Source organism: Pelodiscus sinensis, chromosome 10, assembly GCF_049634645.1.
Source record: "Pelodiscus sinensis isolate JC-2024 chromosome 10, ASM4963464v1, whole genome shotgun sequence".
In the NCBI taxonomy this organism is placed as follows: Eukaryota; Metazoa; Chordata; order Testudines; family Trionychidae; genus Pelodiscus; species Pelodiscus sinensis.
The window spans coordinates 37,123,886-37,141,593 of NC_134720.1; the positions used below are offsets into that span (position 1 = coordinate 37,123,886).

The 17,708-nt window shown below is 41.6% G+C and overlaps 1 protein-coding gene across 2 annotated transcripts in view; it reads left to right on the forward strand.

The window, feature by feature from the left end:
* SERPINI1 (serpin family I member 1) overlaps positions 1-17,708 on the forward strand; it is a 98,545-nt gene that overhangs the window by 68,444 nt on the left and 12,393 nt on the right. For both annotated transcript variants that reach the window (XM_006127779.4, XM_075937885.1), the window contains exons 5-6: positions 3,451-3,655; positions 12,154-12,251. In XM_006127779.4, coding sequence (XP_006127841.2) covers positions 3,451-3,655; positions 12,154-12,251 — 303 coding nt within the window. The remainder of the gene's footprint in view (positions 1-3,450; positions 3,656-12,153; positions 12,252-17,708) is intronic.

A 17,708-nucleotide genomic window follows, 5' to 3' on the forward strand; every position in this document is an offset into this window, starting at 1 on the left:
TTCACTTCTTTGTTTTATAATTTCAACAGGTAGGTAAGCTTTGTTTTATTTTATCAATTTAAATTTTCACAGTTGCAGGACATTATGATGAAGTTAAACAGTAATTAATTACACTAGACATAGAATGTCAATAAGTTTAAGCATTATAATGGTTAAAAAAGCAAATTGTCAACATGGCATATTGAACATACAAAGTAAAATATCCTTAAACTCTTCTATACTCTTGAGCAGCAATTTTCTTACTTCATCCTTAACTGTCTGTAAACTTCAGCACTTGTCACTTCAAAATCAAACGTTTCATAATTTTAACATTTGATATCATATACTGATGAAAGGTGTCATATCTTATCCTTTCAAAATAAGCTCTTATAGCTACTAGGCTTTAAGGAATCTGAATTCTTTGTTGTGCTTCTTTATTGCTTCAGATTTCTAAAATGTAACTAAGGGTACGTCTAGACTACAGGCAGTCCCCGACTTACGCGGATCCGACTTACGTCGGATCCGCACTTACGAACGGGGCTTTCTCGCCCCGGAGGTCGAGGTAGCGGATTGCTACCTGCGAGCTCCGGGGCGCGAGAGCCCCGTTGGTAAGCTGCTCTGGTGCCCCTGGTCTGCTGGAGACCATCTCCAGCAGACCAGGGGCACCGGGCGGGTTCTCGCGCTTCTGAGGCTTTGCCAGAGCAAAGCCTCAGAAGCGCGTGAACCCGCCGCTGCTGCCGCTTCAGTCCGGGTGCCTGTGGTCTGCTGGGGACGGTCCCCAGCAGACCACAGGCACCGGGACTGAAGCCGCAGCCACGGGGGGGGTCCCGCGCCTCTGAGACTTTGCCAGAGCAAAGCCTCAGAGGCGCGGCACCCCGCTGCCACTGCAGCTCTGCTCCCGGTGTCCCTGGTCTGCTGAGGGGGAGGGGGCGCGGCTAGTGTGCCCCCCCCCCCTCCCTCAGCAGACCAGGCTTTTGTTTTGGACCCTGGAGCAGAGCAGCTGGGGCACTGCCGATTGGTCCTGCAGCGCCGCTCTGGGCACGACTGGACCAACCCAGCAGCACCCCAGCTGCTCTGCCCCAGGTCCTGATTCAGCTGCTGCTGGTCAGTTTCAGCAGTGGCTGAATCAGGACGCCTGGGGCAGAGCAGCTGGGTTGCTGCTGGGTTGGTCCAGTAGCGCCGAGGAGCGGTCCAGCAGCACCCCAGCTGCTCTGCCCCAGGCGTCCCCAAGTCAGCCGCTGCTGAAACTGACCAGCGCTGACTACAGGAAGCCCGAGGCAGAGTTGCTCTGCCCCAGGCTTCCTGGAATCAGCGCTGATCAGTTTCAGCAGCAGCTGACTTGGGAAAGCTTGGGGTTCTTAAGTTGAATCTGTATGTAAGTCAGAACTGGCGGTCAGTTTCAGCAGCGGCTGAATCTGGACGGCAGTTCCAACTTACATACAGATTCAACTTAAGAGCAAACCTACAGTCCCTATCTTGTACATAACCCAGGGACTGCCTATACATCCTTACGTAGAGAAAAATGAATTCCTTTACTTGGTTCATGCTTGATTTGCAAGAACCCAGATTTGTTATCCTTTTGGGCACCCCTTTTCCCCTCAGTCTGAAGCAGATTTTATATATGTGATCCTTTACCTCATTATAATTTATGAAATTGGTATCAAGACCACAAGACAGACACTTAGGCTGTGTCTAGACTACATGCCTCTGTCGGCAGAGGCATGTAGATTAGACATATAGGCAAAGGCAAACGAAGCCGCGATTTAAATGATCGCGGCTTCATTTACATTTACATGGCTGCCGCGCTGAGCCGACAAACAGCTGATTAGCTGTTTGTCCGCTCAGCGCGCCAGTCTGGACGCTCCCCTGCCGACATCAAAGCCCTTTGTCGGCAGCCCCGTTATTCCTTGTCGGACGAGGTTTACCGGGGCTGCCGACAAAGGGCTTTGATGTCGGCAGGGGAGCGTCCAGACGAGCGCGGTGAGCCGACAAACAGTTTGTCGGCTCAGCGCGGCAGCCATGTAAATGTAAATGAAGCCGCGATCATTTAAATCGCGGCTTCGTTTGCCCCCGCAGACCAGGGAGACGCGGGCGGCGGGACCGCCGAGACGTGCCATGGTCCCGCTGCCTGCATCCTGCACGGCTTTGCTCCGCGTCTCCCTGGTCTGCCGGGGGGGCGGGGGAGGGGCCAGCAGACCAGGGAGACGCGGGCGGCGGACCACCGAGACGCGCTGCGGTCCTGTCCGCATCCTCCGCGGCTTTGCTCCGCCTCTCCCTGGTCTGCTGGGTCCCACCTCCCTGGTCTGCTGGGTCCCGCCGCCCGCGTGCTCCGGGGCGAGGAAAGCCCTGTTCATAACTGCGGATCCGACATAAGTTGGATCCGCGTAAGTCGGGGACTGCCTGTAACTGCATTTGAAGAGAGAAAATGCTAGGCAAGTAAAAGTGAGCAATGTATAGCTGAATTGTTTTTATGGTGACACCAAGGTAATAAGAGAAGGATTGGTCAAATAATAGGTGGTGTCAGATGCTGAGAGATGTTGAGATTTACTGGCATGTCTTTTTTTCTGAAACATATTCTAACATACTTGATGGATCTCCTTCCATAAATACTCTTATCTTAGAAACATCTTAGAAACATTAATTGAACATCACAAAGAATCGGGCAGAAAGAAAGATTCAGTAATTGAGACGACAGGTTAATGTTTTCAAAAGTACCTTTAAGTTGCATCTACATTACAGACTTCTGCTAGGGTAATTATGTAGGTGAGAGATCACACCACTTCACACCCTGACCCCTGACTGAGAACTCTGCCAGCACAAATCTATAGTGTAGGCCTGGTTTAAGCACCATTTTAAATGTGATTTAGGTATTTGGGAGCTTTAGTCTCATTGAGAGTCACCAGGGCTTAGTTTCCCAGTCTACTTACACTTTTTTGAAATTTTTTTACCCAATTTTAAGATAGGGATATAAAATCCCATTTAATCAGTTAAATGTTAGGTTAATCTAATGTTTAACTGGTTAACCAACTAAGCAGGATCCCTACTGCTGCAAAGCCACCTCCCCAGAAGTCGGGATGGCAATGGCTGCTGCCAGCCCCATTCCTGGGGAGGTTTCACTGTGGGTCCTGCAGCCAACTCCCCAGGAGTGGGGTCGGAAGCACCGGCCAGACCCACTACTATGGAGCCAGCATGGATCCTGTGACGGGGGGTAGGGAGGGTGACCAGGCCTTCCAGGGATGGGGGCTGCTCCAGTGGGCCCCATGAGATGAGAGCCAGTCCAGGCCCTATTGGTTAACCTTTTACATCCCTAGTTTAAGATGAGTTTAGTTGTTTTGCTGTCAAGTACAGTGCAGTTTTTCTATGTTTAATTTCAGTTGGATAGATAGTGTTGCAGAGCATGCTTTTTCCTACAGTTTGTTTAGTAAAGACAAAACTAAATGGAAATATTTATGATTGAATTATTTTTTGTAGGGGAGTTTAGTGATGGCTCCAATGAAGCAGGTGGTATCTATCAAGTTCTGGAAATACCATATGAAGGTGATGAGATAAGTATGATGATCGTTCTTTCCAGACAGGAAGTTCCACTTGTCACACTAGAGCCATTGGTCAAAGCCCAGTTGATTGAGGAATGGGCTAACTCTGTGAAAAAACAAAAAGTGGAGGTATATCTACCAAGGTAAGGATATATTTGCAAGTACACATTTTTAATGCAGTCTGTTGGTATGTGCTTTGCCTTCTGTGTCACTATATGACTGTACAGGCTACCAGAGAAGTATTGGGGCAGTAGCAAATGCTTTTGATTATCACAAAATCTGTGATAATCTTTGATTTTCTGTGTTAAGGGCAGTTTGAGATTTGTCATGCGCTGTGCAGGGGGGTAGGTTTTAGACTATAGATATGACATTTCTAGGCAGTGAGAGAATGGGGGGGAGGGAAATCTCTGAAGATTTTCAATTCAAATTATCTTCTTGGGATCATTTTATTTTGATGTAACTTGAAACAAATTTAAACCTTCATTATTGTCAGCACAGATTTTAAGGTTGAAAGACTGATTCACACTAGTTTTTTGGACCAATGGCAGATCCATTCCATGAGACACAAACTTCTTGTCAAACTTTTCTGTGGCCATCTGTTTGTGGTGATCCTTACAAAATTCCCAGTTACCTTTTGGATAAAGTATTTGCAGTTTTTTAAACCTCAGTGTTTGTAATGTGCAAGATTATTCTGTAATAAGAAAGGAATCTCTCCACATTTGTGAATTTAGAGGAGTTTAGATCAAGCCTCTGTATCTGTTTTCCTTAGATGACATTGGCAACTTTTCAGCCTACAGGACAACTTCCCTCAATGATGTATGCAGGTTTTTGAAAAATGCTCTTTAACCATCTTAATTTCACAATTTAGACTCACTGAGCTTCATTCTATCTCTGTATTTAAGATTGAAATTGTTTTATGTAAAGCTTCTCGAGGCCACACTACAAATTGTACAGCTGCAAAAAAAGTGGCACAGCAGTGGTTTGAAAATAAGGAGTAGGTGGTGGCAGAGGACATCTGAAGTGCATTATCATCTGGTGGTTTTAAGGAAGTGTTCTTTGCCACCTTTTTTGTTGTTGCTGAACAAAGACCTCAAATGGTAGTGACTGCACTTCATTTCAGTTGAATTGAAATGGTGTGTGTATGACCCAAAGGCCATCTGGTGCTGAGAAGGGATACTTCATAGCCTGTTTGATTTTAAACAAAAAAAAAACCCCTCTTAACCTAACCCTTGCCCCCATAGGAAGGTCCTTCTCAAGAAGATGCCCACAGCCGTGGAGCATGCAAAGGATTGTGGAACAAACTCTAAGTTCTAGCGCTAGATGAAGGCAAGTCAGAGCCCTAGACAAATCAAACGACTCTGTTCTGCTTCTATCTCAAACCATGCCTGGGAGAGGCAGAAACTGAGGGGGAGGGGCAGAAAAGAACATTATCTTGGGGGTCTTCATTTCTCCCAACCCTGAGACAACGGGACCACCTCTAGCCCTTTCTCCCTCTGAAGAGCAGCTCACGTAATCACTTCTATCACCACCCTTGCCCCCTGCACTGTGGAAAGGTCCCAGTGGGTCCTGCAGAGCAGCCAGGGTGCATCTACTTGGAGTGAGACCACTGCACCTGTTCTTTGGCTCGGTTGGTGTTCGCAGGCCCTCCAAAGCAGTTCCCCCCCCCCCAATTGAGCTGCATGGGGGGGAGGGATAGCTCAGTGGTTTGAGCATTGGCCTGCTAAACCCAGGGTTGTGAGTTCAATCCTTGCAGAGGCCATTTAGAGATTTGGGGCAAAAATTCATCCGGTATGGTACTTGGTCCTGCTGTGAAGGCAGGGGACTGGACTCAATGACCTCTCAAGGTCCCTTCCAATTCTAGGAGATAGGCAATCTCCATTATTAATTAATGGGGCAGTTTACCCCTCTCAGAACTAATGTTTCAGGCAGTTTGCAGAGTCAGGCACATGTCACAGCATCTGTTACACTCCAATCAGGTTTTTGATAAAATATATTTTTTTTGAAAAAATAAAAGCAGTGACTTTATGGTGTCACAGGATTCCAAGGGTCAGGATCCTAGGAACACACTTTAGTACTTAAGCTTAATTCAGTCCTGCAGGTTATGCACACTTCCCCACTATCATTTTTCCTCCTCCTCTTCTTTAGCTAGTGTTCATTCCTCTTCATGTGGAGGAGCCCATCCCAGCCAGCAGGGAAATACAGATCTACCCGCAATGTATCCCAGTTTGCACCTTTCATCCAGCAATCTTAAAGCATTTTGTAGATCTTAATGAATTAAGGGTCATCAGCATGGATAAAATTGGGTGCCATTAATTTCCTCCTTTTTTTTTTTTTTAATAAAACAACCCTGAGTTTGAAATTCAATATAGAGAGATTGTAATTCCCTCATTAAATTGCAGAGATTAACTGTGCACTCCCAGCATGCTAGATTTTCATTAGGATTCAAGGGTGATCTGCAGGATTTTATCGGAGCACTAAATAAACACTGCATAAATATTTTATGCTCTGACTGAAAAAGCATGTTATGAAATGTGGCCTGCAGACTCTGTCCGCTGAGAAATTGAAAGCAGCAGAGGAGCAGAATTACATTTTTTCATACCGCTGAAAGATGCTATCCAATTATAAAGTGAACATTTTTTAAACTTCTCCACTTGTAATAGGGCTTGAATGACTAGCCAACGCAGAGTTAATTGCAACTTTTCCAATTTCTGTCTGCGCTATCTGTGTGCAAATGAAACTGCATTACTTCTTTTAATAGCAAAGGGGAGAATTGTACAGGATTGTTAAATTATACTTCCTCATTTTTCATTTTCAAATCATTGTTTCCAGCTTAACCATGACTAAAGTGATCAACATTTTAATCCACTTTGGTGTAGAAATGAAACAAACCATGAAACTAATTTACAAAAATCTTGCCCAAGTATAATTTCTTTGAAGAGTACCAAAGGGAGAACAGCCAGCCATTAGCAGGGAGTGCCGTCTAAGCAGCTCTTCTTATGAAGTGCCTGTCTGTGCCTGTTTGTTCTGTCTTTTATCTTTTTATTTACTAGCCATCCTTTTAAGATGTGCCTGAAGCTGGTCAGTTTCATGTGCCAGTTTGTTTTTAAAAGGGGGCAGAGGGCCAAGAAGCTTTTCCTACTTGCTCATTCTTTCCTTGGCCCTTCTTCTGTTTCTGGCTTTTGACAGCTCTTCTTCTGACATGGCTCTGGTATAGATGTACAGAATTCTTTACAGATCTGTTACCGCTGTGAGTGAGGGCTGTGGTAGAGGGCTGCCGGCTGGTTTTGATGCCCAAAGAGGAGGAGAATGTTTGCGTCACATCCTCTCCGATGAGTTAGTTTTTGACACCATTGAAAAGCTGTGTTAAAATGCTGGCTGCTGATATGTCTGAAGCCACGTTAACTACCCAGATAGAAGCCTAGACTCTCTGCTAGACTAAAACACTGCTTCAAATGTCTAGGCAGGTGTGAATTTTACCCTGTGATCTTGTTCTTCTTTTTCATTTGCCTTGCTCTTAGCACTGCATAAAAGCATGTGCTGTGGACCAGTTTGAGAGCCTAATTTTTCCATATTCCTCTCACAAGCAAAATAACTTTTGGAAATAACCTCTGGCTGAACTAAATTTTGCTTGAGCATCTTTTGCAGTAGGAGCAAAAAAAAAAAAAAAAAAAAAAAAAGATCCAGTCTTCTTTGATTCTAGACATGCACAGCTGCTATTTGGTTCATTCAGAATACAACTCTTCAAAGGAAGCACTCAGCATCTTGTATAACTGCACCCCTTCTCTTTTCCTTTCTGTTTTGTCCTTTCTGAACCATAGAAGACGTTAGATGAATTGTATTAATTAATTCTCTACATAAATTCTAAACTGAAGACACTGTTTTGCCAAGGACATAGATGTCTCCTCTAAACCTCACAATGGTATAACTTAATCTTTAATGCAAAACTTCTCTTCTATAACTCTTTGAACGCAACATCTATTAGATGCTGGATCAGACAAGAGAAATTTAGATACTATGTTTTGCTATCTCTAGATGATAGGGTACCTGCTTTACAAAGAAACCTGGTCATTCACTTTAGTTAGCTCTGGATCACCCCCTTCACTTCTAGATAGGTGAAAAGACAGACTAGTTAATCCTAATCAAAATATGACTGCCACGCACTAGTGCTTATTCCCACTCTTTTTCATACTTGGCTATCTCTTCAGTCTTGTCGTGCTGCTTCTTAGCCCCTTGCCAACATCTGCTTTCTTTATAAAAGTCTCCAAAGAGAGATTAGCATGAGAACAAATATAAATATATATAATATATAAAATCAAAGGTACTGTTATAGAGGAAATACCGTAATCCCCAAGTGTGTGGCAGATGTCAATATTCCCCTTTGGATAAATGTACTTATATTCTTATGTTATGTTCTTATGACCAGTCGTCTTGTCTCTTAACCTGTGGCAATAAACATTACAGGGTTTTTTGAAAGTGCATCTCGTTTACAAGTTAAATGCTTTTTCGGAACAGATCACTGACGTTTTTCACCCTCATGGAAGCATAAGGTCGTGGAACAGTTTTTCCAGTGTATTATACACAAACAAGCTTTCATGGCAACTCTGCTAATCCTGTCTTTCTCTGCTATCTTGTGTCTGTTTTTTGCATTGATTTTTAAAAAAAAGTAGTTCAGGTTTTCACGTGCGTTACTCTCAATATTGTGTCTCAAGGTGTTGATAGAATAGATTTGGGTTCATCATGTAGGTTTTTGTCAGGTGCTGTCAAATAACTGCAATTTTTCAATGACTCTGACTTCTGGGTAAGAAAATTTGATTTGCCCTATTTATAGCATTTGAAGGTCTAAAGTAAATCTCCTTTTGTCCAGTTGCCAGTAGCACTAGAAGGCAAATATTTTAGAGCTCATGGAAATATGCAGTTTTTCTGCTCTGCATGAGGCACCCATCCTGCTTATTATGGAGGAAACTGCTACTTTGAATACCATGTAATGCAGCATTCCCAACCATAAAGCGTGGAGTGCCTCAAAGGTCTAATTTGGGTGCTGGGGCTGAACAGGCTGCTCAGCTGTTCTCTGGACTGTCAGCTTTCATAATTGTCATAATCATTATTTTTTAAAATCTCTAGCTGTTACATGAAAACCTTGAATGTAACTGGTACAGTGATGTCTCCCTGGCTACGTCTACACTGGCCCCTTTTACGAAAGGGGCATGCTAATTTTAAACTTTGTAATAGGGAAATCCGCGGGGGATTTAAATATCCCCCGCGGGATTTAAATAAAGATGTCCGCCGCTTTTTTCCGGCTTTTCCCCAAGCCGGAAAAAAGCGTCTAGACTGGCCCGATCCTCCGGAATAAAGCCCTTTTCCGGAGGATCTCTTCAAAGTAGGAATAAGAGATCCTCCGGAAAAGGGCTTTATTCCGGAGGATCTGGCCAGTCTAGACGCTTTTTTCCGGCTTTTCCCCAAGCTGGAAAAAAGTGGCAGACATCTTTATTTAAATCCCGCGGGGGATATTTAAATCCCCCGTGGATTTTCCTATTACGAAGTTTAAAATTAGCATGCCCCTTTCGTAAAAGGGGCCAGTGTAGACGTAGCCCCTGACTTTGCAGAGAGCATGAGGTGTGAACACCTCCAGTGCTTTCAAGGGGAGAGCATTCAGATGCCAATTGTTAATGTTAATTGTAAACTCATTGCTTACCATTGAAAGAAGGCTTTGTATGAGAAAGATATATAGACTCTAGACTGAGTCAGCTGATCCTTTTTATACATATGTCTTTAACAACATATGGCAAGGGTGAATGAGGTGTAATTAGTGTCACCTCTTCTTAATGGGCCAGCTTGGTTTTCAGAAGTTCACGCAACACTTGTAACATATCTCAGTTCATATTTAGGAGTACACATTTTTATGATGATCAAATATTTTGCCCTGTCAGAAGTCTGAATCAGAATACCGCCTACATCACATATACTGTCCATATGATATGCTGTTCGTTGGTAATATGCCCGATAAACTTTGCTCTCCCCCCCTCCCCCGGCTCCTTCTGTAACATACTCAGTTTTTCGTGGGGTTGAGGGATTTTTCAAAAATAACTCCCATATTTCTTTCCAATATATTATACAAAAGTATATTTTCATGTATCTGTTTGCATTCTCTATTTTTTCTGGTTTATTATTTGTCATTTATCTGCTAAGCATGTTATTTGCAGGCTAATAGTCCAGAGACTTAAACCCACGTACATTCTATTTATATCTCATAATAATCTCTCTGCAGTTTGAGGTTTCCATTTGTGGTTGCTTTGCCCCCCCCCCCCCCCCCCCCCGCCCACCAACCTCTGCATGCTTTTTTCAAACCCATTACCCTCACTACCATCCTATCTCCTTGCTTTAGTTGTTACACAATCTGATGAACCTCAATATTGTTGGTTATTTGTTCTCTGTGGGAGCCATCTTGCTGATTTGACAATGGCCGTATGAGATAGTAGTAGGCAGCTTTATTGGAGTGCTTACTCTTCTCTAAAAAAAAATACCAATTGCTTTACCTAACATATGTATAATTAACTAACCTAGTATCAGATAATGTCACTCTCTGGGCCTGTGGATTAGTGGCATGCTTGGACTCATTAATTTTGAAATTTACCTCAATTGCAATAAATATTCTTCAGCATGTTCATCTCTATATATGGCACTTGTGATAGTCCATCCACACCATTTAAACCCAGGTTAATCCTTGCATTGAGGGCCAAGCAGCTCTTGCTAGGAGTTTGTATTGAAATCAGTGGAGGCTTGGAATGAATAAAGAATTTGGCTCTTAATGCACGGCTAAAAGCTGTTCAAAATGCCTTTAATTGATTATCTGCATGGGACTTTATTTCACTCTGTGTGTTTCCATTGCATTTGTATGGGCAAAGTGGGTGCTGTGTCCAGAGCCGGCAACAGGGCAACTGTCCTGATTTGTCTGTACACCATGCTTTCCATTTTATTCAGTAAGACTTGTGCAGTGTTGACAAATGATCCCAAGCTGATGGAGTGGAATTTGCTAGAGCACCAGAGGGGACATCCTAACTAGTGACATTGTGTTAGTCACTTGGTAGTCTTGTGGTATCCTGCCGAAATAATGAACTCTTAAGGAGGACTGCTTCTCCTGTTTCCATCCTAAGCACCGTAAACTTCCTGTAGGTTGTTTGAGCACAGTGCTTCAATTCTTCTGCTACTATCAGTAAGCTGTAGCTGCTCTTGTCACTGGCCCTCATAAATCATATTTTCACTTAGACAAATTATTTCTTGGTAAAGAATATTAACATCTGTTTAACTGAATTTTTGTTCAATCACTTTGGCTTACTAAATTTTTAGCTTCAACATTTTTTTTCCCCATGAACGTGAATTGTGTTTTTTTTCCATTGTCTTGACAATGTGAAAAATCTAGCTGACCTTTTTCATTCCATTCTTCATCATTTCTTTTTTGTTGTGGTGGTGTGTATTGTTTGTTTAGGCTTCCAGATTTTGCACATGGCCTGACATGGTCAGATCTGTATTCCTCATAAACTGCTCTCTGCTGGGTCGGGTTCTGTGCATTGCTATCCCTCATTGCTCACAATGATCACATCAATAGAATCCCAGCTGCTGGAATGTTGACACTGTTGTATTGTGCAGTTTATTAATATGCAATAAAAAGTAACAATTTTTATGATAAGAAAAGGTGAAGTGGCACAGTTTTTCTACTGGGTCAAGATTATGCAAAAATAAGAACTGAGTTTGAATGCCACAGTTTCTAGGCACATGACTTGCTGAAGAAATTGTGTAATTAAACCTATCTATATTATGTGCTTTCTCTTGGTGACCCTGTAGTTGATATCGGCATAATTGAAGTTCTTTATAATTAATGTTCAGGTCATTTTATAGAGAACCTTTCCTACACAGATATTTTCTATTATGCCTTCTCATCTATCAATAGACCTCGGTGACATTTCTAATCTTGCTAAGGGTAACCCTTTCTCATTATTGCTTTGATAAACTCCTTCACTACAGGACCTCCTACTCTAGGAGCCAATCATGCAATATTGAAACCAGTGAGAATTTTGCTACTGACTTCATTGGATGCAGAACCAGAACGAATTACTGTAACCTTCTTGATAGTCTATGTTTTTTCATCTTAATTAATAACTGAGCACTCTTATTTTCCTAATCTTTTTTTTTGACGGCAGCTGTCTATAAAGTTTCTGAACTCTTTTGTATCACTCACTGTTCCATTAGCTAGATTAAACTAAATCACATTCTGTTTGATATTAGCTAGCTTTCTTTTTCTACTTTCTTTTTAATCAAACTACATTACTAAGTTTTTACAGGCAGGAATTTTGTGTATATCTCACCTGTCTAATATTGTTAGCATATTTTGGGGGTTACTACAATACAAACAGTAATTATAGAACATTCTAACCAGGAATGCCAGTTATAAATATATTGTGTATTTGTAAGCCTTTCTTTAGCATGCTTCAGTATGCTTCACCATACTATAGCAACTGGGTACTAAATTTGTTTATTTTCTATTTAACGTCATATTTCAGCCTCCACTAACTACAATTTACAAACCTGTTAATAAAAATAAATTCTAATGCGTCCTTGGATTTTGCAAATCTCTCATGCTCCCTAGGTTCACAGCAGAACAGGAAGTTGATCTGAAAGATGTTTTGAAGGGTCTTGGAATCACAGAAGTATTCAGCAGAAATGCTGATCTCACTGCAATGTCTGGTAAGAGGCACTTGTTTCCAGTTTTTCATGATACAGAATGAAGTTTCAGCATTATTGAGAGAACACCAAAAAGGACTGCCAAATTCTTTTTGCCAGTAATGAAGAACTAGATTTCTGTAACACTGTAGAATTCTTGCAATATCTGACAGCGACAGTGTGCATTTTTCACAGAATTGTGAACCTTCCCAAAACAGTTTTAAGAATGGTAAATCTTATAAAATAATAATTTGTGGGTTTTACCTTTGAGTTCCTTATTCTGAGTGTTTTTTGTAACTAGTAATGCTTCTGTTGTATGAGTAAAGAGAAAAGGGAATATCATGCGAAAGGTAGATGCTTCTGAACAACATTGAAACAATACACATGGCCTCAGTGTAAAATGATTTGTTTTTATCTCTTAGTCTGAATTGAAACAGCAAATGAATTATCATCTCTTACCCCAGGGGTTGTTTGTCCATAGCATTAAGCTATTGTGCAGTTAATCATCATCTGTGTAGAAAAGTCACAGGAGAGGAAAAGTTTTTAAGATTAAGGCACATGGGCATAAATAACTGCATCTGCTGCCTAGTTCTACAAAGCCGGTTGTCAACATTTCACTTTCATAACTACCAAAACCCATTAAGTGTAGAAATGCATTTCAAACAAAATCAGCACTAAGAGCTGTGTTTCTTCAAATGAATGTTCTGAAGGGTGTTGCGCAGACGATCCCCAGAAGTGACAGAGAGCTGTCTTTTTCGGAGAAATTACTCCTTCCCTGCTGCTGTTGCAGGGATGTCAGTAGCACAAGCTTTCCCATATTCAGGCCTGACCTGGAGGCTGAGAAACTGCTTCAGTCTCCAGGCTCATTTTGTCTTTACTTTCAAACTGTCAGTTGTTGCCAGTTAGCTGACTCTAGTGGTTTCATAGCTCTAAGGCAAGCAGGGACCATTATGATCATCTAGTCTAACCTCCTGTATAACATAAACCATAGAGCGTCCCCAAAATAACTTCTAGGTCATATATCTTGGTAAAATGTCCAGTCTTGATTTAAAAATCACGTGATGGAGAATCCAGAATGACCCTGAACCACTAGTACAATTTGCGAGTTACTGTCACCTTTCAAATCATTTGCCTTGTTACCAGTCTGAATTTGTGTAGCTTTGGTTTCAGCTACTCATTTACTGGCTGGGGAGCAAAGCTAAGGAGGCAGATGAACCTGGACCTGGCCCAGCAGGAGGACATGCACCTCTTCCCCCAGCTGTGCCTGCTGAAGCCACAGTAACCATGGAGATGTGCTCTTTACCTGGCTTCAAGCTGCTGTGGTGAGAGAGGTCTAAGGTAGTCCCCTCACCCTGGGGCAGACTGCATATTGAACCCCTCAGCCCCACCTCAGAGCAATGATTTACATGAAGCATGGATGTTTTCATTTTATTTTCCAAAAAAACAAAAATTAATTGAATTAAGACCCCGAGCAATTCTCAGTAAGTCTTTTAGTTTACTATATGTTTTAGAGAATTTGTATGTTTAAGAATTCCTCCTAAATGGAAAGAGCTAGGACCACCAAATTCAGTATACAGCTTCCTCTTACCATTACTTAAAGCAGCTTAAGGGTTTGGTTGTGGCAGTAAAATGGGATGTTCCTGAAATGGGATTTTCTCTCATAAAACCAAACAGAAATGAGACCGATTCACCAAAGCAAGTACATAACTGAGCGAATGTTGAAGGAGACTGAACCAAGATGAGCCCGAAAAATAGGATGAATGTGGAATAGGATCGCTTCTCAATAACCCTTACAGAAAAGAGATAAGATGAAGAAATTTGGAGTAGTGCTCTGTTTTGGCACCGTTAAATCAATGCTTACGTTTTAAAAACCAGAAGAAAATGTTATTGGAATTCAAATTTACTATAGCCCTTGTTTGTTAAAACATAGCAAATTATAAGAGTTTATTAAGATAAAGGAAAAAATACACATGATGCAATTCCCATTTTAAAATATGTACAAAAAAGTCAATAGAAAAATTCTCTTTAAAGAAATCTGAAATAAAAATTAACTTCATAAACACTTCTTTTTGAAAAATCTAATTTATATCATTTTCATTTTCCTTTTTATTAAAAAAAAAAAAGTAATTGAGTTGAGGATTAACCTGATAGTTAAGTCACCCTTCTCTTTACTAAGCTTATCTGACTGAGGCCATAACTGCATATGAGGAGCTAAATCTTAGGAATGAGTGCCTCTTTTAAAAAAAAAAAAAAAAAAAAAAAAAAAAAAAAAACAAGATTTGGGAATCAAGATGAAAAATCTGCTGAGTGTGAGCTGCCAGTGTGATGCTGAAGAGTTAATGTGATTCTGAGAGGCATAATCAGGGATTCTTGAGTAGGAGTACAGAGGTTATTTTACCTTTTGTTTAGCAGTGATGCGACTGTTGCTAGAATACTGTATCCTGTTCTGTAGAAAAGTTGGAGAGGGTTCAGAGAAGAGCCCCAAAAATTACCAAAGAATTAGAAAACCTGCCTTTTAGTGAAACACTCAAGGTGTACATTTTGTTCCTGGATGTATATACATTTACGTTAAGCCTTATTAAAATTCATATTGTTTCATAGTGTCCTGTTTACTATGCAATCCAGATCTCTCTGAATCAGCAGTTCCTCCTCTTCATTATTTACCACTCCACCACTTTTGATGGCATCTGCGTACAAATCATTGAAACTTTGGTTTCTTACAGGTTATTGATTTGGGGGGAAAAAAATTAAATAGCATAGGGGCAAGAAATCAATCCCTGAAGGACCTCATTGGAAGTGCACCCACTTGATGATAATTCTCCACTTTCAGTTCTATTTTGAGACCTATCAGTTAGTCAGTTTTTAATCCATTTCATGTGTGTTATCTTAATTTAATATCCTTCTAGTTTGTAATCAGTGTCATATAGTTTATAGAAATTTCTATAACATCAATGCTATTAGCTTCATCAGCCAAACTTGTAATCTCATCAGAAAAAGATATCAAGTTAATTTGACAAAATGTTTGTTCTCTATAAACCCATGTTGATTTTACACTAATTACATTACCCTTCTTTAGTTCTTGATTCATTAAGTCCCCTAGCAACTGCTCCATTATTTTCCCTGAGATCGATGTCGGGCTGACAGGCCTATAATTACCCAGGTCATCTTGTTTACCCTTTAAAAAAAAATTGATACAACATTAGCTTTCTTCCAGTTTTCAGGAACTTCCCCAGTGCTCTAAGACTTACTGAAAACCAACATTAATGATCCAGTGAGCTCCTCGTTAACGTAATTTGCATTTCTATAGCTCTGTGTCCCTTGTCCCAGAGCACTTGATTAGTCTTAACAAACAGACAGTCTATATCAAGCTTCTGTGCGTTGTGGACATTAGGAATTGCACGAACAGCTATAATTACTTGGCTGTTTTGCTGGGCTGGATTTGAGTTGTTAAGGCATATCCAGCTTCCAAATTCCAGGTCTATTCAGTGTCTGCAGAAATGCTGGTTGAGTTGTTTATGCTGTGGCCTTGTGCTTTCAATGCTTATCCTATGTTAGCTCTGTTAATGGGTGAGGATGATGGTAGGGGTGGGTGGGGCCAGGGGGAGGGAAATGTATCTGGTGGTGGCACTTCGGGGAATCCCATAGTCGCTTTCATCTTCAAGGTACTACAGTGAAGCCACTCTCTTCCCACCCAGGAAGCTGTAGCCCTGGGGTTCTCAAAGTGGGAGTCATGACCCCCTCATAGTGTCACAAGTTGTGTGGCAGTTGTGATCTGTTCGCCTCCCACCCCCAACCACGTGTCACCTCCAGCATTTATAATAGTGTTAAATGTTTTAGAAAATAATTTCTGATGGAGGTTACTCTCAGAGGCTTGCTTTGTGTAAGCAGTTACCAATGCAGAGGTATGAGAACCACTTCTGTAGCCCTTCTAGGTCGCTGCTTAAACACACTCAAGTGGATACGTGAGTCATCATGGGGCATCTCCTTTCTCTATCACCTATTACTGAAAATTAGAGCTGAGGGGAGGGCTTTTAAACAACAACAACAAAGTTTTTTTAATCTGAAAGTTTCTCCAAAAATACTAAAGTTTTGTTTTTCCCTTTTTTGCAAAGTTGATTTTATTTGGTTCATTTTCCCCAGGGAGAGGCATAAACATTAGCGAGCAGCTCTACGTACAGGAGTGCAGCAGATGCAGGATTGCCAACAGAATTGTTAGGCCTCCAGCCATTGTCATGGGGTTGGTCAAGAGCCTCAGGTGGAAGGGGCTCCAGTAGCAATTTAAAGGACTGAGGGCTCTGACTGCTGTCGCTGTTGCAGTTGCAGAGGCAACAGCCAGGAGACCTGGTCCCTTTTAAATCACTGGGCCCCGGAACAGCTGCCTTTTTGCATACCCCCCTCCCTTTTGGTGGCCCTGAACAGGTGGATTGGATTTGTGTTTAAGGCTTCTTTTTAGCTTGTTTTGGTTCTGTTTTTTTATTTACTCCAGTGTCAGATAAGAAAAGTAAGCTCTGGGCAAAAAAAATAAAAGCTTGCCTTCTAAATTAATCCACAGTATGCCTGGTTAACAGGGATTTGCATGTCCTGAAGTTAGCTCATAGATCCATGCATACACTTATTGGAAAATGTGGCACTTCATGAAAGTTAAATGCAAACAAATAGGAGCTTTCTTTATTCACTTATACAGGCAGTCCCCGGGTTACGTACAAGATAGGGACTGTAGGTTTGTTCTTAAGTTGAATTTGTATGTAAGTCGGAACTGGTACATATTGTAGGGGAAACTCTAGCCAAACATTTCTCCAGAGCTCAGTTTTATTCTCCCACACCTCACTTCCCTCAGTCCTTTATTCTCAAGCTGAAGTGTCTGCTGAGAAAAGCCGCTCCGCGTCTCCCTGGTCTGCTGGAGGGGTGGGGGCGCTAGCTTCGCATCTCCCTGGTCTGCTGGGGGGAAGCAGCTAGTGCGGGGTTGCATCACCCCGTTTGTAAGTAGGGATCCGATGTAAGTCGGATCCATGTAACCCGGGGACTGCCTGTATACCTCTACTTACACGCTGTTAAAATGTAGATAGATTAAATGAAAGAACATAAAGAAAGGCTTTAAATGAACACGATCAAGTTTTTTTAAGCTTCAGGGGGTATCCAGGTTAATCTGTACAGGATAAACTTAAAAAAACAACAAATGGCCTGGTAGCACTTTATAGACGAACAAAACATATAGATGGTATCCTGAGCCTTCGTGGGCACAGCCCACTTCTTCAGATGAAGAAAAACTCAGGTCATCTGAATAAGTAGGCTGTGCCCACAGAGGCTTATGATACCATCTACATGTTTTGTTCGTCTATAAAGTGCTACCAGACCATTTATTGTTTGGTTTTTTTAAATCACTTTATCCCTGTCTTACTGCTTTTTTTAGTATTGCTACAAAAAGCCTCCTGAATTACAAAGGCCCAAGGACATCTGGTTGAAACTTCAGAATTTTTAATG